Source organism: Lytechinus pictus, chromosome 2 (genome assembly GCF_037042905.1).
Source record: "Lytechinus pictus isolate F3 Inbred chromosome 2, Lp3.0, whole genome shotgun sequence".
NCBI lineage: Eukaryota > Metazoa > Echinodermata > Echinoidea > Temnopleuroida > Toxopneustidae > Lytechinus > Lytechinus pictus.
In genome coordinates this window covers 19363248-19380877 of record NC_087246.1, presented here as the reverse complement: position 1 = coordinate 19380877, position 17630 = coordinate 19363248, and the positions used below count along the sequence as shown (strand labels likewise).

The 17630-nt window shown below is 37.0% G+C and overlaps 1 protein-coding gene across 1 annotated transcript; it reads right to left on the bottom strand.

Annotated features, from left to right (window-relative positions):
* Positions 1 to 2480: 2480 nt before the first annotated feature.
* On the bottom strand, positions 2481 to 17182 carry LOC129274235 (serine racemase-like). The gene is made up of 6 exons (XM_064112249.1): positions 17010 to 17182; positions 14018 to 14260; positions 10750 to 10869; positions 9723 to 9797; positions 8753 to 8965; positions 2481 to 7611 (listed from the first exon to the last, which is right to left on the bottom strand). The coding sequence occupies exons 1-6, from the start codon at positions 17169 to 17171 to the stop codon at positions 7435 to 7437; spliced, it is 990 nt and encodes a 329-aa protein (XP_063968319.1). The 5' UTR covers positions 17172 to 17182; the 3' UTR covers positions 2481 to 7434.
* Between the last annotated feature and the right edge of the window lie 448 nt (positions 17183 to 17630).

Genomic DNA, 17630 nt, shown 5'->3' with positions numbered 1-17630 from the left:
CGCTCACTAAGTGACTCAAAAATTTTGCTGGTGCCCCCCCCCCCCCATGCCGTGACTCACGGTACGCCACTGCAAGAACACCATGCATATTAACCACTCCCAAATGTCCTAACTTGTGATTTTAGTGGGGGTAATATTGAAAGATCCCCATCCACAAGAACATTTGTGTCAATCATCCCCCCCAACCAAGAATACCGATCGACACCCATGAAATAAGTTATGTCAATACCTTTCTAACATCCTATTCCTAAATAAAATTTATGATTATAAAGTGTGTGCTCAAAATCATGAAAATAAAAACACTACCGAGAGATAGAGAGAGTGTCATATTTCAATTTAGATCATGACGGCCGGAAAATGCATCATTTTAATTGGGTAAAAAAAATGCACTAGAGCAATGGTTCACATTACTTACCATTTACCAGAGCTTTAGATAGGCTTTAAGTTTTTTTAAAAACTAAACTATTGGTAATGAAAATAATATTTTAAGAAGATCCATTTCAGTATATATAAAAATAGGCCTAGCGTGAGTAAAATTTGAAAATAAAAGCTCTTTATTTCTGCTATGAGAAGCCTTCACTCGCCCTATAATGCCTTGTGTACTGAAGGCACAAGATATTTCATGTGGTAGTCTTTGTGTGAAGACCCACTTGTTGATCAATGTATTAATTGCAGCTTGTGCCTGTAGACTATATACACTGAAATCGGGCTTAACACATAAAGTGACATTCTCATAGCGATATGGATTACTTAATTAACCCATGCTTAACTTAAAGACCGCACTGTTATAGGAAACTGGGGCCCGTTTCTCAACACATGGACAAGTTAGTCATATCTTTATCCACCAACCACAGAGTTAGTTCTAATCTTACTAAACCTGTTTCTCGAAAGGCTTCCTAACTAGAATACCTTGATATCGATACTATCGGTAAAAAGAGCAGACGAGACGTAGCCTTAGTCACAAAATAGCATAATTTTCAAAAAGAAAAATTATGACAAAATTGCAAATATTATGATGAATTGGGAAATAAATCTTTTCAAAATAATAGCACAGGTGACTTATGCAAGAATACATACTTAGACCATGAAGACTGGAGCATTCAATTGCAGAGAAAATTAAATTATGAATAATTCATTTCATGACTAAAAAATCACTTGTGGACGTTGAGATGGGTACCCCCGGGATACCCAATTTTAATAGTTTATGAAAGTAAACCATACCGGTTTTCTTAAAAAAATGATGATAATTATATGGACTTTTACGATTCCAAACGTCATCAAAATGTAGTTTAACGAAACATTTTTAATCATTGATACCGAGAGATACGATATTGGACAAATTATATGCATAAATTAGAGAATTAGAATTCATCCAACTGATAGGGGTCTGAAAACAACAAATACGAGTTCAGTTATGGATGGCCTGACTTGGTAGAATCTTTATCGATTAAATCATTTTAATATTGCAAAATGAATGGTTTTGTGGCGTTTACCAACAGTTTTTATAGTTTCTTTGTATTACAATTATTGAATGCATCAACCCACTTGTTTTGTGATGTCATTTCAACCTCTATGATTGATTACGTAAGATTATAATTTTAAAATTTCTAAGCACTTTCGCATGTCATAGTCTACCCACGTGATGCCACTACGTCATTAAGAAAGAAGTTATGACAGGTTCGGAGGTGTCATAAATATTATTGAGGTCGTTGTACCCGATCTTGGTAAAGAGCAGGGGCCGCGGAACCGGGAGGGGGGGGGGGGCTGGGGGGGCTTCAGCCCCCCCCCCCACTTTTTTCCAAAACCGTGTACAAAAACGTAAAAAATACCATATGATTGTGATTTTTAGCATGGTCAGCCCCCCACTTTTGGCTCAGCCCCCCACTTTGAAAACCGTTCCGCGGCCCCTGAAGAGGGCTTCGTGAAACGGTTAGCGGACAAGTAGCTCACTATCTCCGATTTAGTCAAGAAGTTAGACTTATGACGGTGTTGAGAAACGGGCCCCAGGTTACCAACTCATTCACCAAGTACAAATTATTTCATGCATGCAATGTACACAAATGAGAAATGAAAGGGTTATGCGAGTATACAATGAATTTCACAGAGTAATCTTTGTCATTAACATTTAAGTGCAAAATGCAAAGTCTCATGCCTTAGGTGTGAAACTCCAGCATTAGAGACTTTTGCTCCTCCCCTAAATCTTAGCTCATATACCGAGTCGTTTAAATTATTCATGATGATAATGCTATTGATCTCATACCGAGTTATTCTTCCATGATCATGCATCGCTGGTCTTTGAACTTGGCATAATTGGAAGTGTACATGAACTAAAAACTCTTGTCAACACAACAAAAACAAAGAACTAAGTAAAAATCACATGAATTGATAAAACTCATATATATTTCATTTACTCATTGTTTAAAACAATTTGATATCAGATTGTTCAAATATAATTCATGAGTCATAGGAGTAGTATAAAAGTTAAAAGTTAAAAAGTATAAACGTAAAATATTTTTAAGAATTCAGAAAATATGATTCATAATAATGTATCATCGGAATAAAGCAATTTATTGCTAGTTCTCAGAATATAAAGAATAAATCATTAATAAGTCCAATATTAACATTAGGCCTAATTTTAGAGTTTCCCTCCGAAACCATTAAAAGACAAGTCCACCCCAACTCAAAGTTGCTATGAATGAAAAGAGAAAAATCCAACAAGCATAACAATGAAAATTTCATCAAAATCGGATGTAAAATAAGAAAGTTATGGCATTTTAAGTTAAGCTTGATTTCACAAAACAGTTATATGCACATCCTGGACGGTATGGAAATGAGGGGACTGATGAAGTCAACCAGATCACTATTTCCATAACTATATTTTGTTATAATGACATATGAAATAGGTCTATTCTGATCTGCTCCTCATCATCATGCTCATTGTCCTGCGAAACAAAGTTTTCTCCTCACTGAACATGTGGAATTACCATTGTTTTAACATTTTATGGTTCAGTCAATTTGGTCTTATTGTCAAATCTGTAAAAAAATGAAATATTGCATAATTCAAACAATAACGAAACAAAAGAAAATAGTGAGCGAGGGACATCAACGAATCTCTCATTTGCATATCACTGAGTTGTGCATACGTGATTCTAAACAAATATGATCTACTACCAATTATCAAAAAAATCACAATTTGCAGAAGTATTATGCGGATTACTTGAAAAAGAAATGACAATCTTGGATTAAAATTCATTAAATTGATACATTTATAAACAAAAAACAGAATGGTAATATCTGTCCATGATTTGAATAATGAAGATGGAGATGATATAAGGATAAGGATGATAATGATATACATTAGGCAGAAACGTTCTGTAAAGTAACTACACATCCTGAAAGGGGTGATTCGAAAATAAACGCCACTGTTTACCCTGCCTATGTTTCACAAGAAATTAATTTGACATGCACATTAGACAGGGGTTGCAGAATGGTTTTGAAAATGTGTTTGTTCGCGCGGGTGTGTGTAAAAGGGTTTGTGTGTGTGTGTGGGGGGGGGGGCGGTGGGTTAAAAAGAAAACAATCCGATGGACATTGCATTTTTTTACATGTTTAATGAAAAAGTGGGGGCATCTAACACCCAGGTTAGGCAGCTCCTACTGGGACAATTTCTTTTTTTTTTCTATAGGTTAACATGAATTTAGAGCTACAATAAAATAATTCGAAGATATTTTTCCTCCTCCAAATACACTTCACGTAAAAAAACACACGGTAAGTCCCCTCTACATGTACATCTTACATGTCTTAATAAAAGCCTCTTCACGATGTTATTGATTATATAGTCAGTATATATACAAGGGGTCGCGGAACTGTTTTCAAAGTGGGGGGGGGGGGGTGCTGAGCCAACAGTGGGGGCTGACCAAGCAAAAAAAATCACAATCCCATTGTAATGTTTACGTTTTTGTACACGGTTTTGGAAAAAGAGTGGGGGGGGGGGGGCTTCAGCCCACAGCCCCCCTACTTCCGCGGCCCCTGTATACTTCAGTTCACAGGTTCTGCCGCATACTTAAAATTGACGAAGTCTCGATGAAAGCAGACCAGTCAGACGGCAGGTCCCAAGAAAGTGGCTTCTTTCATCCAAGTGATATTCATGACTTGAGATGTTTTGCATATTTAATGAGCTTGATGCGGACCAAAACACCTCTTTTCATTCGGTCATTGCTGCTCTACTTGTGCATCGAATTTTATTAATTTGGTATCATTGTAAAGAAGAAGAATTATTCTTTCAGGTCATGTGTTTGAATTTATTAAAAAAATTTGTAATATAGGTTAACATTTTGATCTAAAATATGCTACAAAACAATTATTTTCACCTGACAAAAGCTGCTATTTTCACACTTTATTTTTGTTTGAGCCCAAATGATTTTTAGATCATGACAAAGCTGAATATGTATGCTTTAAAATGATATAGGTTTCAAAATAAGAATTGGTTTAATCGGGTCAAGATCACACTTTTCATTTGCCAAGAAAATAAAGCAGCTTGAAAACAAGAATACTGCACTCTGATTGGTCAAAGAGACCACACACGGGCAAATTCCAACGGTTCCAGTGCCTGGGTTCATGGGAAGGTCACACTTCCTATGTGGTAATCTCCTCAAATACCCCGCCCCTGTTCTGTGAACCTTATCCAGCCAATCAGAACTCTGGATTTCATGCAAGTACAAAATTTCAGAAATCTCGTCTTGTACCTTGGTGGGAAAAGTGTGATCTTGACCCGATTAAAAGGTGCCGCATATCAAGAGTGGCATTGGGAGAAAGTACAGAAGTTCAGCTTTATGGTGATATAGATATCATTGAGGCTCAAGATAAAAAGTTTTGCACAATTTGCAAAAGAAAACAGAGGAAGAAAATTCAGTTTTGAGGCACATTTTCAGGCCAGAAATTTACTTATTTAACAAAATGTTGTATACAAAATAAATAACCAATATGAAAGAGTAACATTTACTCTATCTGATGGTGCAATAATATTTCATTTAACTTGAGGTTAAAACAGGTAAATTCTTAGAGAAAGAAAATCTCACGAATCACGAGATTTTGCAAGGAGGATTCAGCCACGAGATGATTTGGATGAATCTGGCCTTTTTGCTCATTAGCATAGGGACCTGCGGTCTGACTGAGCAAAATAGGTCCATGGACTGAGACACCGTCGTGGAATCCTTGGTTTTGATTGGCTGTTGATCATCTCAGTGACGTACGCAGTGGGTGGTAATACACGGTTTCAACCCCCCTTATTTTCTTGAAGACCTTTTTTTTCGCTTGTCAAATTTGTAGAGGTACGAAATTACGTAAAATTTGTGGTGAAGACCTTTTTTTTTATTTTGGTTGTCAACATTTCATTCTGACCCCCCCCCCTTTCAAAAACCCTGCGTACGCAACTGGATCATGGTTACTATGGTAGATACCATTGGATGGCAAAGTTACCACAATAGTAATTTTTATGCGGTGCCGGGTAAAAATGGCAGAGGTAATAATGGCAGAGGTAAAAATGGCAGAGGTAAACATGGCAGAGGTAAAAATGGCAGAGGTAATAATGGCAGAGGTAAAAATGGCAGAGGTAAAAATGGCAGAGGTAATAATGGCAGAGGTAATAATGGCAGATGTAAAAATGGCAAAGGTAAAATGGTAGAGGTAAAAATGGCAAACTAAAAATGGCAGAGGTAATAATGGCAGAGGTAAAGGTGGCAGAGATAAAAATAGCAGAGGTAATAATAGCAGAGGTAAAAATGGCAGAGGTAAAAATGGCAGAGGTAAAAGTGGCAGAGGTAAAAATAGCAGAGGTAATAATAGCAGAGGTAAAAATGGCAGAGGCATAAATGACAGAGGTAAAGATCATGACATGCTACATCAACAAGGAAAAGACAGAGCCTTTCCGGTTAATATCAGTCATAATGGACTCCTCTCGACAAAATGAGTATTATGAACTGATTAGATATTATATGGATTTTTTGTCATCATTTTAGGCCTATACTTTATCGTTGATATGATTAAACTCAAACATTTTCATGCCAAAATGATTTCAATTAGTGATTGATGAAAGGATTTATTTTGGCCAGTTCCGGGGCCAGTTCGTATAGTAGAACAGCACTTCATCCCATACATACCCAACAAATTTTAATGTAAACACCAAATGTGTGCTATTATTAACACACTGAAAAAGACAAGTTCGGGATTTCTTTGAACCACTTGCATAACTTGAATTTTGAAATGTGTAGCGAATCAGGGATTTAATTTATAGGTGTTTCTTAGGTACCATTCTATCGACCTATTTTGAAGGGGAAATTCACCCTGACAAATGGTTTACTGTAAAATTAGCAGAAAAATATATTGGTGGTTTGCGGAAAGTCCATCAAAAATTAAGAAAGTTATTAGAAGTTTGAGTTTTGATCTGTGACGTCATATACTAGCAGCGGCCCCGTATTTTATGCACCAAAATATATACTTTAGATTTAGATTTTATTTCCGTTCAACAATTTTTTCAAAATTCCAATTTTTTAATCAGTGGTTCATGATTGCCAAAAAATTCTTTCAGGAGCGGATGTGAAATGATTTGTATGTTGATATACTTAAGGTACAATAAAAACCATTTTCATTTTTTAAAAAGAAAATAACATTTCATTTACAATTTTTATTACACCATAAAAAAATGTGGGAAAAATTGCTTGCAAATGACGTCATTGTTAAAATGTAAAATTTTAATAGCTTTTTAAATCTTTGATGTATTCCCGAAAAACCCCACCAATATCATTGTAATTATTTTCTGCTATTTCTACAATAAACTTTATGTCAGTGTGAATTTCCCCTGTATAATGAATTGAGTATAATACTTGGGATCCAAGGTGTGCTTCAAACTTGAATATTAGAAGAGCGATTTGACATGAGAAGGCCGTGCATGTAATTCCAGGAAAAAATAAGAAATACCAACTCAAGTGTTATCAATTTGGTGCAGAAGATCTACAGTATCGTTAAAAAATGTTACCCTTTCCATTAGTCAAATTCCAATATTCTTCTCATCCTTATTTAATCTACTGAATGCATGGAGGGGCGTTAAGATTTTTTGGCATGGGGGTTTAAGACTGACCATATATACCTCTGCCATTATTACCGCTGTCATTTATATACCTCTGCCATTTTTACCTTGCCATATTTACCTCTGCCATTTTTACCTCTGCCATTTTTACCTCTGCCATTTTTACACCGAGCCTTTTTATGCTACGGGGCTCGGGAGAGTTTTGTGTTATAAGGAGTAGGGTTTCATCAGAAGCAATTGTATTTACATGAATCTAGGCCTAAGTGCCTAAAGTATTTCAAAGATTATCTTTAAAAATCACCCGAACTTCACCATGTTCAGAGATAACCAAGTCTCATCAAGTCTTATGATCATAACCAATCTTTAACTGAGCCCAAGTCCACATTGCCGCCGCAAAGTATGACAGCAATATTCTTTAAATCTTGGGACTTTTGGGAGAACTCCTGACTTAGAGCTGCAGCAACACCTACCCCAGCGGAAGGTTCGATGAAGAGCTTCATAAAGTGCCATATGTAACGAGTTGCATCCTGAAGGTAAACCAAAACGGAAAATATGATTCATAAAAATAGCACATTTTCACTAAACTTTCGACGAGCGAAACAAAAATGAGGCTTTGATAGAACTTCAGAAATAAGCCACGCTTGGGATTAGAATGTTCGTGTGGTTAAGCCGAGGTAAGATTCTGATCAGTGAGAAACTTTGTAGGGATTTGTAATATTCGTATCACTATTGATGGAGGTTGCTGCCATCCCACATACACACAAAATCCTAAAGAAATAAAATACATAATACACAGATGTAAAAAAAACAACAAAACAAACAATAGATTTATGCTTCGACAGTTGCCAGGTCAATTACAAATCTAACTTTTACCATTTTCAAATGACCTCTACGACCTTTGACATTTTAATTCATTACCCCTAAATCAGATCAACACTGATCCATAGTTATGAGTACATGAACTTATCAGGTCATCATCACTCCCATTTGCATAGTTGGACGAGGTTTGAAGTTGACCCGTCAAACATTTATTCATTTATCAAGGAAATGATGGAACGGACAAACAGTGACTGTCAGGGTGGACGGACGACCTGAAAACAGAATGCATCTGGCAACCACTTACAGTCGGAGGAGGCATGAAACTTATTTTTGATTAAAAAAATATTTTTCTATTGTGCACACCGATATACCTGGCTCATCACCAGCAACATTTAGAATGGTAGTGAGTCATCATGAGTTACATTTTATATTACTAACCTTTCGTTTTGAGACAGTTTTTTTATCAAGTCAAACTTACAGCCATAAACTTATAAAATGGTACTCTCGCAGCAATGTTTTAGTCAACACTAGGATTGTGGGGTGCCAGTTATCATCTCATTCACCACATACAAACTAGTTTCATCACGTCATGTAAAGTTTCCCAAAAATGTCATGTTTTGAAATGAAAAGACAAGACCAATATGAGTATACAATCAATTTTTGAGTTGTAATTTGGTACATCATTTTCGTTATGGATATTGAAGAAGCGAGGTGAAAACATGCATTCCAGTACTAAAAGGATAAATGCTCTGTAAAGTTAAATCTAGTTTGACTATCAAAATAGGGACCTAATCTTTGGGCCGTGTTCCCAAAATCTGACTGGAGTATCAAGTCATATTCCAAACCTACCTTTATCTCATTTTCTGTGACCGTGATGACATCATCAACGTACTTCTCAATGATTGGCCAAGTTAACTCTCCAATAGAAACCCTCATACCATCAGCTATAGTGTCTACTGGGCCCGGTGGTAGAGGGATGAGTTTCTTGGATTTGAATGATCGGAAACAATCATCTGCATTTTTTGGTTCAGCTGCAAAGACTCTGATTGCTGGATTTTTGCTCTGAAGAATTTTGATAAAAGTGAAGATGCATTCGTTTTTTTCTTTAAATGAAAGCCACATCTACAATAACATTATTTTTCAATAAAAAACCCCTATAATTTCAATCCTCGTCTTTATCAACTCTGTCCTGTGCATCACAGAACCCCAATTTATCTTTCAAGGTGGCGTGGATAGCCATAAATATCCTATTTGAAAATAAAATGAAATGTGCGTGTGTTCAGAACACAAAGTATGGTATTAATAATATGATATTTAGTAGGTGCTCTTTGTGGCATATCGACTTGAGTCAGGAGAAGCAAACCAACAGTGGTGACGGAAGTCAGCGATACTATGGAGAAGTATTACACAGATTTTGTAAAGACCCTACATGTCTAGAAGTGTTGCCAAGCCTAGCTCCAACTATACGTAAGTTAAAAAATGATGCCAATCACAAAGTTTCGCTAGCTGCTCAACCCCTACAAATGTCTGTACCAGCAACAGCTTCATTTCAAGTTCTGTGCTTTGTTGGTGTAAAAAAATAATTGATCCAGCAACATAGTTGCAACATCAAACTTTATTTCATTTTCATTTTTATTTTTTGTTGCAAGTAAGATTTTATTTAGCATCCTTTTATGAGTGAGGAATCTCTTTTGTTGTTTGTTAAAACTTATTTTATGAGGGGGTAGGAATGTAAGCTTTTACCCATCCATTAATAATAAACACTGGATACATCCCTATCCCCTGATGTCATCAACATTATTTTCAAACATTGATTTACCTTCAATGCAACTGCGATACCAGCTACCATTCCACCTCCTCCTACTGGTACTATTACAGCATCAAGATCAGTTATCTAAGATCAACAAACAATCTGGAAGATTAAACATTCCCCTTATTCTAAAAGTCAATCAATTTTGATGAACTAGTATGTGTAATTTGAGTTGGGCAGTCACTATTTGAAAAAAAGTATATGATAGGGTGTTTGTGTGTGTGGAGGGGGGATTGGATAGAGGAGGGTACTGGTCCCATAATTTTTCAAATACTTAGGGGAAAAAGAAAAGTATCAATCGAGAGGTCTACGATCTGGGACGTGTAATTGCATAGTACCCATATTATCAAACTGAAAATAAAAAAACCCTTTAGGTCATCTTGTCGCTAATCGAACAACCTGGGCTCGGTAACACAAAGATCAGCGATCAATCGCTAAATGAACTGACGAATTGATATCAATGTTACACGCGCATTTGGTTTGAAATACTGACCAGTGACCAATCAGTGCGGTTCTTTCATATTTGCAATCCATCGCAAACCTTGTGTTACGGAGCCCCGGTGCCTCTTCTAATAACCGGCATGTGGAAAAGATCAAAGCAGAAGATTACAAATCAGATTACATCTTGCCTAACAATCAGCTTTGTAGGAGCCTTCATGAGATTGAATGAGATGTGTAATCGCCTAACTCGACTTTCATGAATAAAAACCCCAAGACATTTAGAAAGTATACCCCTTAAACTACAAATGGTCAGGTTCTTCAAAGGGATGCTTTTGTATTTAAAGCTTCATGTTTTCATATTGAAGTGATATATCACCTTATGCCCATAACAGCAAGCCTTTTTCAGACATTATTTCTAGAACGCGTGGGAAGAATTTAATTACAGAATTTAATTACTTCAAACTAAAATAAAAAAGTATTCCAACTATTATTATATTTTGATCCCGGATTTTGATAAATGCCATTCTACCCTAGTACAAAAAAAGGAAGGATTGTTAGCTGACCTCTTCTCATGAGTGAGAGATGTTTGAATTACCTGATCTAACAGCTCAAGACCGATGGTACCTTGTCCTGCTATGACGTCATACATCTGAGATGAAGAGAAGAAATGAGCTCCGGTCCTTTTCTGTACTTCCTCCGCAGTTGTCCTTCTCGACTGAAACAACCAAAAGAATGTTTATAAACCACCATGATATATACATACATACATATATATGTATATATATATATATATATATATATAAATACATCTTAAAGTTTCACGTATTTGTTTAAGTGTTAACAAAACGAATCAACTGATATCCACTTAATACTTATGCCAATCAACAAATGTTTATTAATGCCTCAAATTTTCAACGATATATCCTTCGTCTTTTTTTAGGAGTAAATGGCAAAAACATAATTTGGCAAATGCATTAACTGGATTATTTTCATGAAAAAATTTAGTAACCTATAACAGAAGCCTAGCCTGTCATTTGTTGATTAGGCTTTAATAATATGAAACAGGACAATAAGGAGGTTTTTGATTAAATCAAATTAGAAAGAGGTTAAACAGTAGGTATCGATCTAGGTTTTTTGCTAGCCGTTTTTCTTCTCAAATCAAATATTCGAAACATCGAACTTAACACATTTCAATGGAACCTCATGTTTATTGGACTGCTTGGATTCGTCTGGGTAAATGTACGTGTATTTTACCTTGATAACCCCGACGTGGGACCCCAGACTGAGTAGAACTCATGAATATATTAAAATTCTAAAGATAGTTGTAGGCTGTTTTTGGTCAGAGGAAGGGTCGGAGAAAGTCTGGAAGTGACCGCGTATGGACAAAGACACTCCGACTTTCCTCCTACCTAGATACTCATATAAACCAGTGTAATTGCCTGTGGCATACTGAACCAGTATACCTTGTGCAATAAAAATGGCGCCAATACTTAATCCAACGTACTTAAGGCTCGCAATAGTACAAATCATAGTCAATTGAAGAACGGTTGAACATGGAAAATATCAATATGTCATGTTTTTATTGCAAATAATTCAGAAGAATGATAAAGTGTTTAGAAACGTTGTGTATAATATCACAGATCACCGTGTTTAAATTCTGACGGTGCAATGTTGACTACAACATAATTATGAACTCTCTTCTTAAAAGAGATTCATGTTTACATTCAAGTTAAAATCAAAATCAAATATCACATGTCAATGATGCACTCCTCCGAATGGTGATTATAATATAACCATAAATTTAGCACATCTTCGAAGGAACAAAAAGTTACCAATGGAATAACAGTTCATTTGTCGCTCCTGTAAAGTGTGAAGTGACGTGGAGATTTTCAAGACACAACAAGCGTATGTGTTTGGGACCACAGTAGAGTTTTTAGTCCTCATTGGTAAGTTAAGGATCAGAACATGTAGAGTGATAAATATCGTTCCAAAGCTAGTACTTATCATTTCATGAAGATCAGCAATCGTCCAGATGTTATACTTTCATGTATATGGTAGGATTTCTTCCGATTAACGATATTTCCTTATAGTATTTTCAAGACAAATCTCCGTAGTTGAAATACACTGCCACGGTGCCACCACACACCAACGCAACGCCGAGACACGGAGACCATGATTGATGAATGGTTGACGGTCTGTTAAGAGAGGGAGAGGTTGACCTCCTAGATATTGGCGAAAGTGACGTACAGCTGCGACGATGACTCATATTTTATCGGTCATACGTAAAATATCTCTTATGATATTCTGATAATTTGTTGCGTTGATAGGCTATGACGTGTTCTCTTTCATTTTGGAATTAACAGAGAATAACGCCAGTAACAATACTAAAATAGCAACCGTGTATTGTTGAAGTTAGGGAGTGCTAACATGGGTGGATTAGTAATAAGTGCCTTCTTCAGCTAAAGGCAGATTAACAGACATTGTGCGTCAGTTTGGTAAGAGGTATGGAAACTTGGGCGAAGCCTGGAATGGATCGACGAAAGAATGAAGAAAGTCCTAAGAAAGATCTAACTTGTGACGGATTCTTGCAATGGGTCTTGCATGTCCATGCTACAACCTATAGTCTAGCTGTATTGTGAGGGTCAGGCTTGACACTCCTCCCTTGCCTACTACCATGACTACGTACAGAAGTGTCTCTCTTCTGTAGAAATTGGCATTTGGTAGTTTTCCAGTTTAATCCGTCTTTGAACCACTGGCTGACTTCTTGGAGGTTTTGAAGATGTTCTCCGAAACTCCTATACCCATCGCAATTACAGTCGTCGGTGAGAAAAGTTGACCAACGCAGCCCGTATACGACATCTTCCAAAATTCCATACGACGTTAAATATGTCATTGGTGCATTTACTAAGACTAATGCCATGACATTAAAGTGATATAAACCAGTGCCAACTGTGAAGTCTGTCTTCTCTTTACTTGCTAGTTCGAGTTTATTCTGCCAATACTCGCTTGACAGATCCATGACACTGAATCAGGATGACAGTGAGAGGACGTCAACAGAATCGATTTTGCGGATCATATATCATAATTTAACCTTGACCTTGGAGGCTTAAAAGTGCCACCAAGATGTTCAGATAATCATCTCTACGTCCAATAGGAGAGCTGACGAGATGACAAGATCTTAGATCTGGTCATATCTACATCCTGTGGGAGAGATGATCAGATCTTGAATCTGGTCATGCCTATACATCCAATGGGAGAGATGATGAGATGACAAGATCTTGGATCTCGTCATGTCTACAATCTGTGGGAGAGATGATCAGATGACAATATCTCGGATTTCGTCATGTCTACATCTTTTAGAAGAGATGATCAGGTGACAAGATCTTAGATCTCGTCATGTGTACATCTTGTGGAATAGAGGATAAGATGACAAGATCTCGGATCCAAGATCATCTGTTCAACTCTTCCAATGGAATAGACGTGACGAGATCCAAACAAGATCTTGTCATCTGACCATCTCTTCTAAAAGATGAAGACATAACAAATCCGAGATCTTGTCATATCATTATCTCTCCCACATGACGAAATCCGACGTCTTGCTAAATCATTCCTTGTACAGGATGTATATATGACGAGATCCAAGACCTTTTCATCTGATCAACTTTCCCATGAAATGTATACCTGTCGGGATTCAAGATCACGTCATATCATCATCTCTCCCACAGGATTTAGACATGACAAAATCCGGCATCTTGTCATCTAATCATCTCCCACAAGGCATGTAGACATGATAAGATGATTATCTTAACACCTGGGTGAACCTTTTTAAGAATCCATAATTGAAAAATTGGAAACAAAATTACCTCTTCTGTAGGTTTGCACGTGATTACCTCTGCTCCATATCCCTTTACTGCATTAACCTTGCACTGTGGAGCATTCTCTGGCATCACTATATGTGCATCGAGGCTATTCAGCTTGGCAGCATAGGCTAAACCTTGACCAAAGTTCCCTGAGCTAGTTGTGACTACTTTCGGCTTCTTCTGATCCTCAGCTATGCCTTCAACATGTTCAACAAACTTTGACACTGCATTTAAAGCGCCACGAATCTATTGTGGGAAAGGAATTTACGAGTACATGTAATTTTCCTTTTTAAAGGTTCACTTTCTGGAACATAAGGTTTGAGAATTCAACAAGTGAGAGTCTCCATTTGCTCATCTCAAGGAAAGATCTTTTAAAGAAGTTCACCTGATGTTTATTCTTCCCGCAGAAAATTCTCATCCATGTAGGTTTTACTATATCGGAAAAAGCACATGTTTACAAACAATAGGAACAAAGGCACCATGGAAAGCACACAATGTCGTGATGGATAATGCAGTATGTATAAAAACATGCACTTTAATTTTTGATCGATATCATCCCTTTTTATTTAGGGCCGAGAAATACCTCAACAAGTGGGATTTACTGTGACGTGCACCCGCAGTGTTGCTCAGTTATGCTCTGATACTGTTGGATGCCGGCTAAATACTCAAGTACCTATTTCAGGATTTCAAGATAGGAAGTTTGAGGGTCAGTTCTTGACAAAAATTCACGCCTGACTGTAAACAATAGATTTAACATGCACACAGCCTCAATAAACTTTCAGACAAAACAATACAACCAACAGCCTTTATTTGGCAACCTCTTTTCAAGTTGGGAATTCACGGCTGCATTTGGTTCTACTTGCATATGAAACTCATTTTACTTGTATATGAAAAAACTATTGAGCAGATTTACAAATGAACCGAAATCATCTCTTTTGTTCGAGCATTGTAAACGTAAGGGCTGAACTCTGACAGAATGATCACAGATCTTCAGGTCATCACTGTGCTTGAATTGGCAATTTAGTGACTTAGTATTTGTGATTTAGTATTGACCCTTCCCATTAGGAAGTAATCAAGTGGTATCGAATCTAATGATCGTAGAAAAGATGGAATGGATAGGCTTACAACATTTACTCACGTAATCACGTCACGGCGCGAACGTACGCAACACATCTACCTTATCTTCGAAGGCCTGTATTCTGAACTCGGGTTTAAATTGAACCCTGGTTTAAAGTTGTGGTTTAACTATGGAGAGCCAATTGGGGCACAAATCCCTAACAGTACACATCCAATCTATTAACTGATATGACACCCAAATTGTTCATAATTGTCTGGGAATGACAAATTAAGTATTTTTATGTATTTTTCTTCATTATGAAAGCAAAACATTAAACATAAGAAATATACAATAGAAACAGACTATGTGAATACTTGGCTCCTCATGAATTTAGCACATGGTCTAAGTTAAACCCGACTTCAGAATACGGGCCGAAGTGTTTTGGTAAACAGCAAAAAAACAAGATTTTGGCAGCGTAGTCATCAGCTGACGGACGCATTCTCATTTATGTGATATCAACAAATGGCAAGACAGTAAGTAAACAAATTAACAACAAGAATGAACTTAACGATAACAAAATAACTGAAAAATGTCATTAAGAACATACTAATATCCTGGCACTGTAAACAGCCGACCGCCGGGCCGCGATACTTTGTGAATTGAATCTGAAAATCACACGGTTCCATGGAGCGCCGCCGGAATTTCTCTCGTTTTAAGAAAATACAGAAATTTACAGAAACACAAACGGCAGGTTACGATCGGAGATTAAACGGCTTCATAGGTTACCCTTTGCGGAATTGAAAAGAATACAGGAAAGTTTATTGAAAGGGTAAAATTTTCGGACTAACATGTTTTGTTGCACACATGCATTGCGAATGCAGTTAGGTGTGTGACCTCACGAGCGTCTGTAATTTCTAAAAGACTTGAAAAACTGTTGGGTAAAATGGGCAAAGACTCCTGTCACGTATGTGCAGAACTGTGACTTTTCGTGATTTACCGGCGTGCAGAATAACAAAGTGTAGATCCTACACTTCGTAGATTAGATGATTCGTTTTTACCACGGACCTATAAAGAGATGGAGAATCAATGCGAGTCGATATTCCTTAGACATGTTAGAGACAATGATAGTCGCCGTCACCTGATTAATAGCATCTGAACTTTGAAGGGTGTTTTGACAATAGCGAGTACCATGAATACCAAGGTATATCTGATCAGTTACAAAGGATTTTCCATGGCCTTGATTTTTGGTGGCTGATGCCCTGTTTCATAATATACCTCCCAATCAAGGTGCTTAAGATTTGGAGCAGCAAACTTGAGAAGCAGACGATTTTGTGATGTAAAATGTGTTATTATCGTTCCGCAAACTTCCGCAAACACAAGTCATAATAACATTTAAGATACACTCGGGGATACACTATCTCTACACGCTATGTACCATGTATCTCAGTCTGGAATTTAAGAGGACACTTCGAAAATGGGATCGTAAACGATCAATCACAATATTGCCTTTTTCTTAAAATGTAAATATATTTTTCCAAATAAAACTTATGGAACTAAGATTACTAAAGGTAGGCTGCAGAGCCTTTTGAAGTTTACAGCAGATGATGATGAAAGGTCAACCAGAACTGCACATCGATTTTCCAGTATTTGTGTGGTTTGTCTTCTGCGCATACAATATCAATGTCTTATCACTAACTGCTTCAGGACTAATTCACGGTGACGATCACAAAATCAAAGTAGACTAATGTGAAGTCAATGTTATTCAGATGACAATTACAGTCACCAGTTAGTGAATTCATTATCTAACCGATGAATGTCCATCTCTTCATAGGTCCATGTTTTTACAAAAGTTCTTAAAACATGATAGCGCGCCGTGATGTGATTACTTGAGTAAACGTTGCAAGCCAAATTGATAGCACAATTTGCCAATATACTTGCCTTAAAAGAGCCAGTCTTCTGGAGAAGTTCACATTTAAAAAAGAGGTTTCTTCCAGGAATCATCTTGTCTATCATTCCACTGGTCATGACTGGGGTCAGATGTACATGAACTTTGATCCGCTTAGCTGCATCCTCAATCGATTTCAGGTCAACCATTTCCATTAATAAGTATTTAATATCTGAAAGTAAATGAAGAGAGTAAGAAGGTGCAATGCATGGTGAATCGTGTAAGGCGTTTTTTAAGTTCATATAATCATTCAGGAGATTTCAACGTTTTCCAAAGTCCTTCAAACAATGAAAATGCACTGCAAAAGCAAAAATAAAAGAGAATTCACATTATCTAATGTATGACTGAATTAAACACAAATTTATACCACGGTGCAGAAGATAAAGAAGAAAATCGATCAATAAAGCATGACCGATACATACATCAATGCGAGCGCATGGGGTGTTATTCAGAAGTTACCAACAGAGTTGATAGTTGATATGTGGTCATGGTTTTCAGGGTTTTCAGGAGCTTCCGTGCTTCGCGCGGGAGGGCCACCCCTTATAATATGGAGCGCCTTTCGCGTGCTCTTTATTAAGTGTTTCGCACACTTCGCGTGCTCACTACCGCCCCCT

What these genes read in the sequence shown, in the direction of transcription:
- LOC129274235 (XM_064112249.1), bottom strand. Translation starts at nt 17,171, where the DNA reads ATGGAAATGGTTGACCTGAAATCGATTGAGGATGCAGCTAAGCGGATC. An exon ending in AGAAGACTGGCTCTTTTAAG is followed by an intron (nt 14,261 to 17,009) that starts GCAAGTATATTG and finishes TTCCCACAATAG; the next exon opens with ATTCGTGGCGCTTTAAATGC. An exon ending in GTATCGCAGTTGCATTGAAG is followed by an intron (nt 8,966 to 9,722) that starts GTAAATCAATGT and finishes AAAATTCTTCAG; the next exon opens with AGCAAAAATCCAGCAATCAG.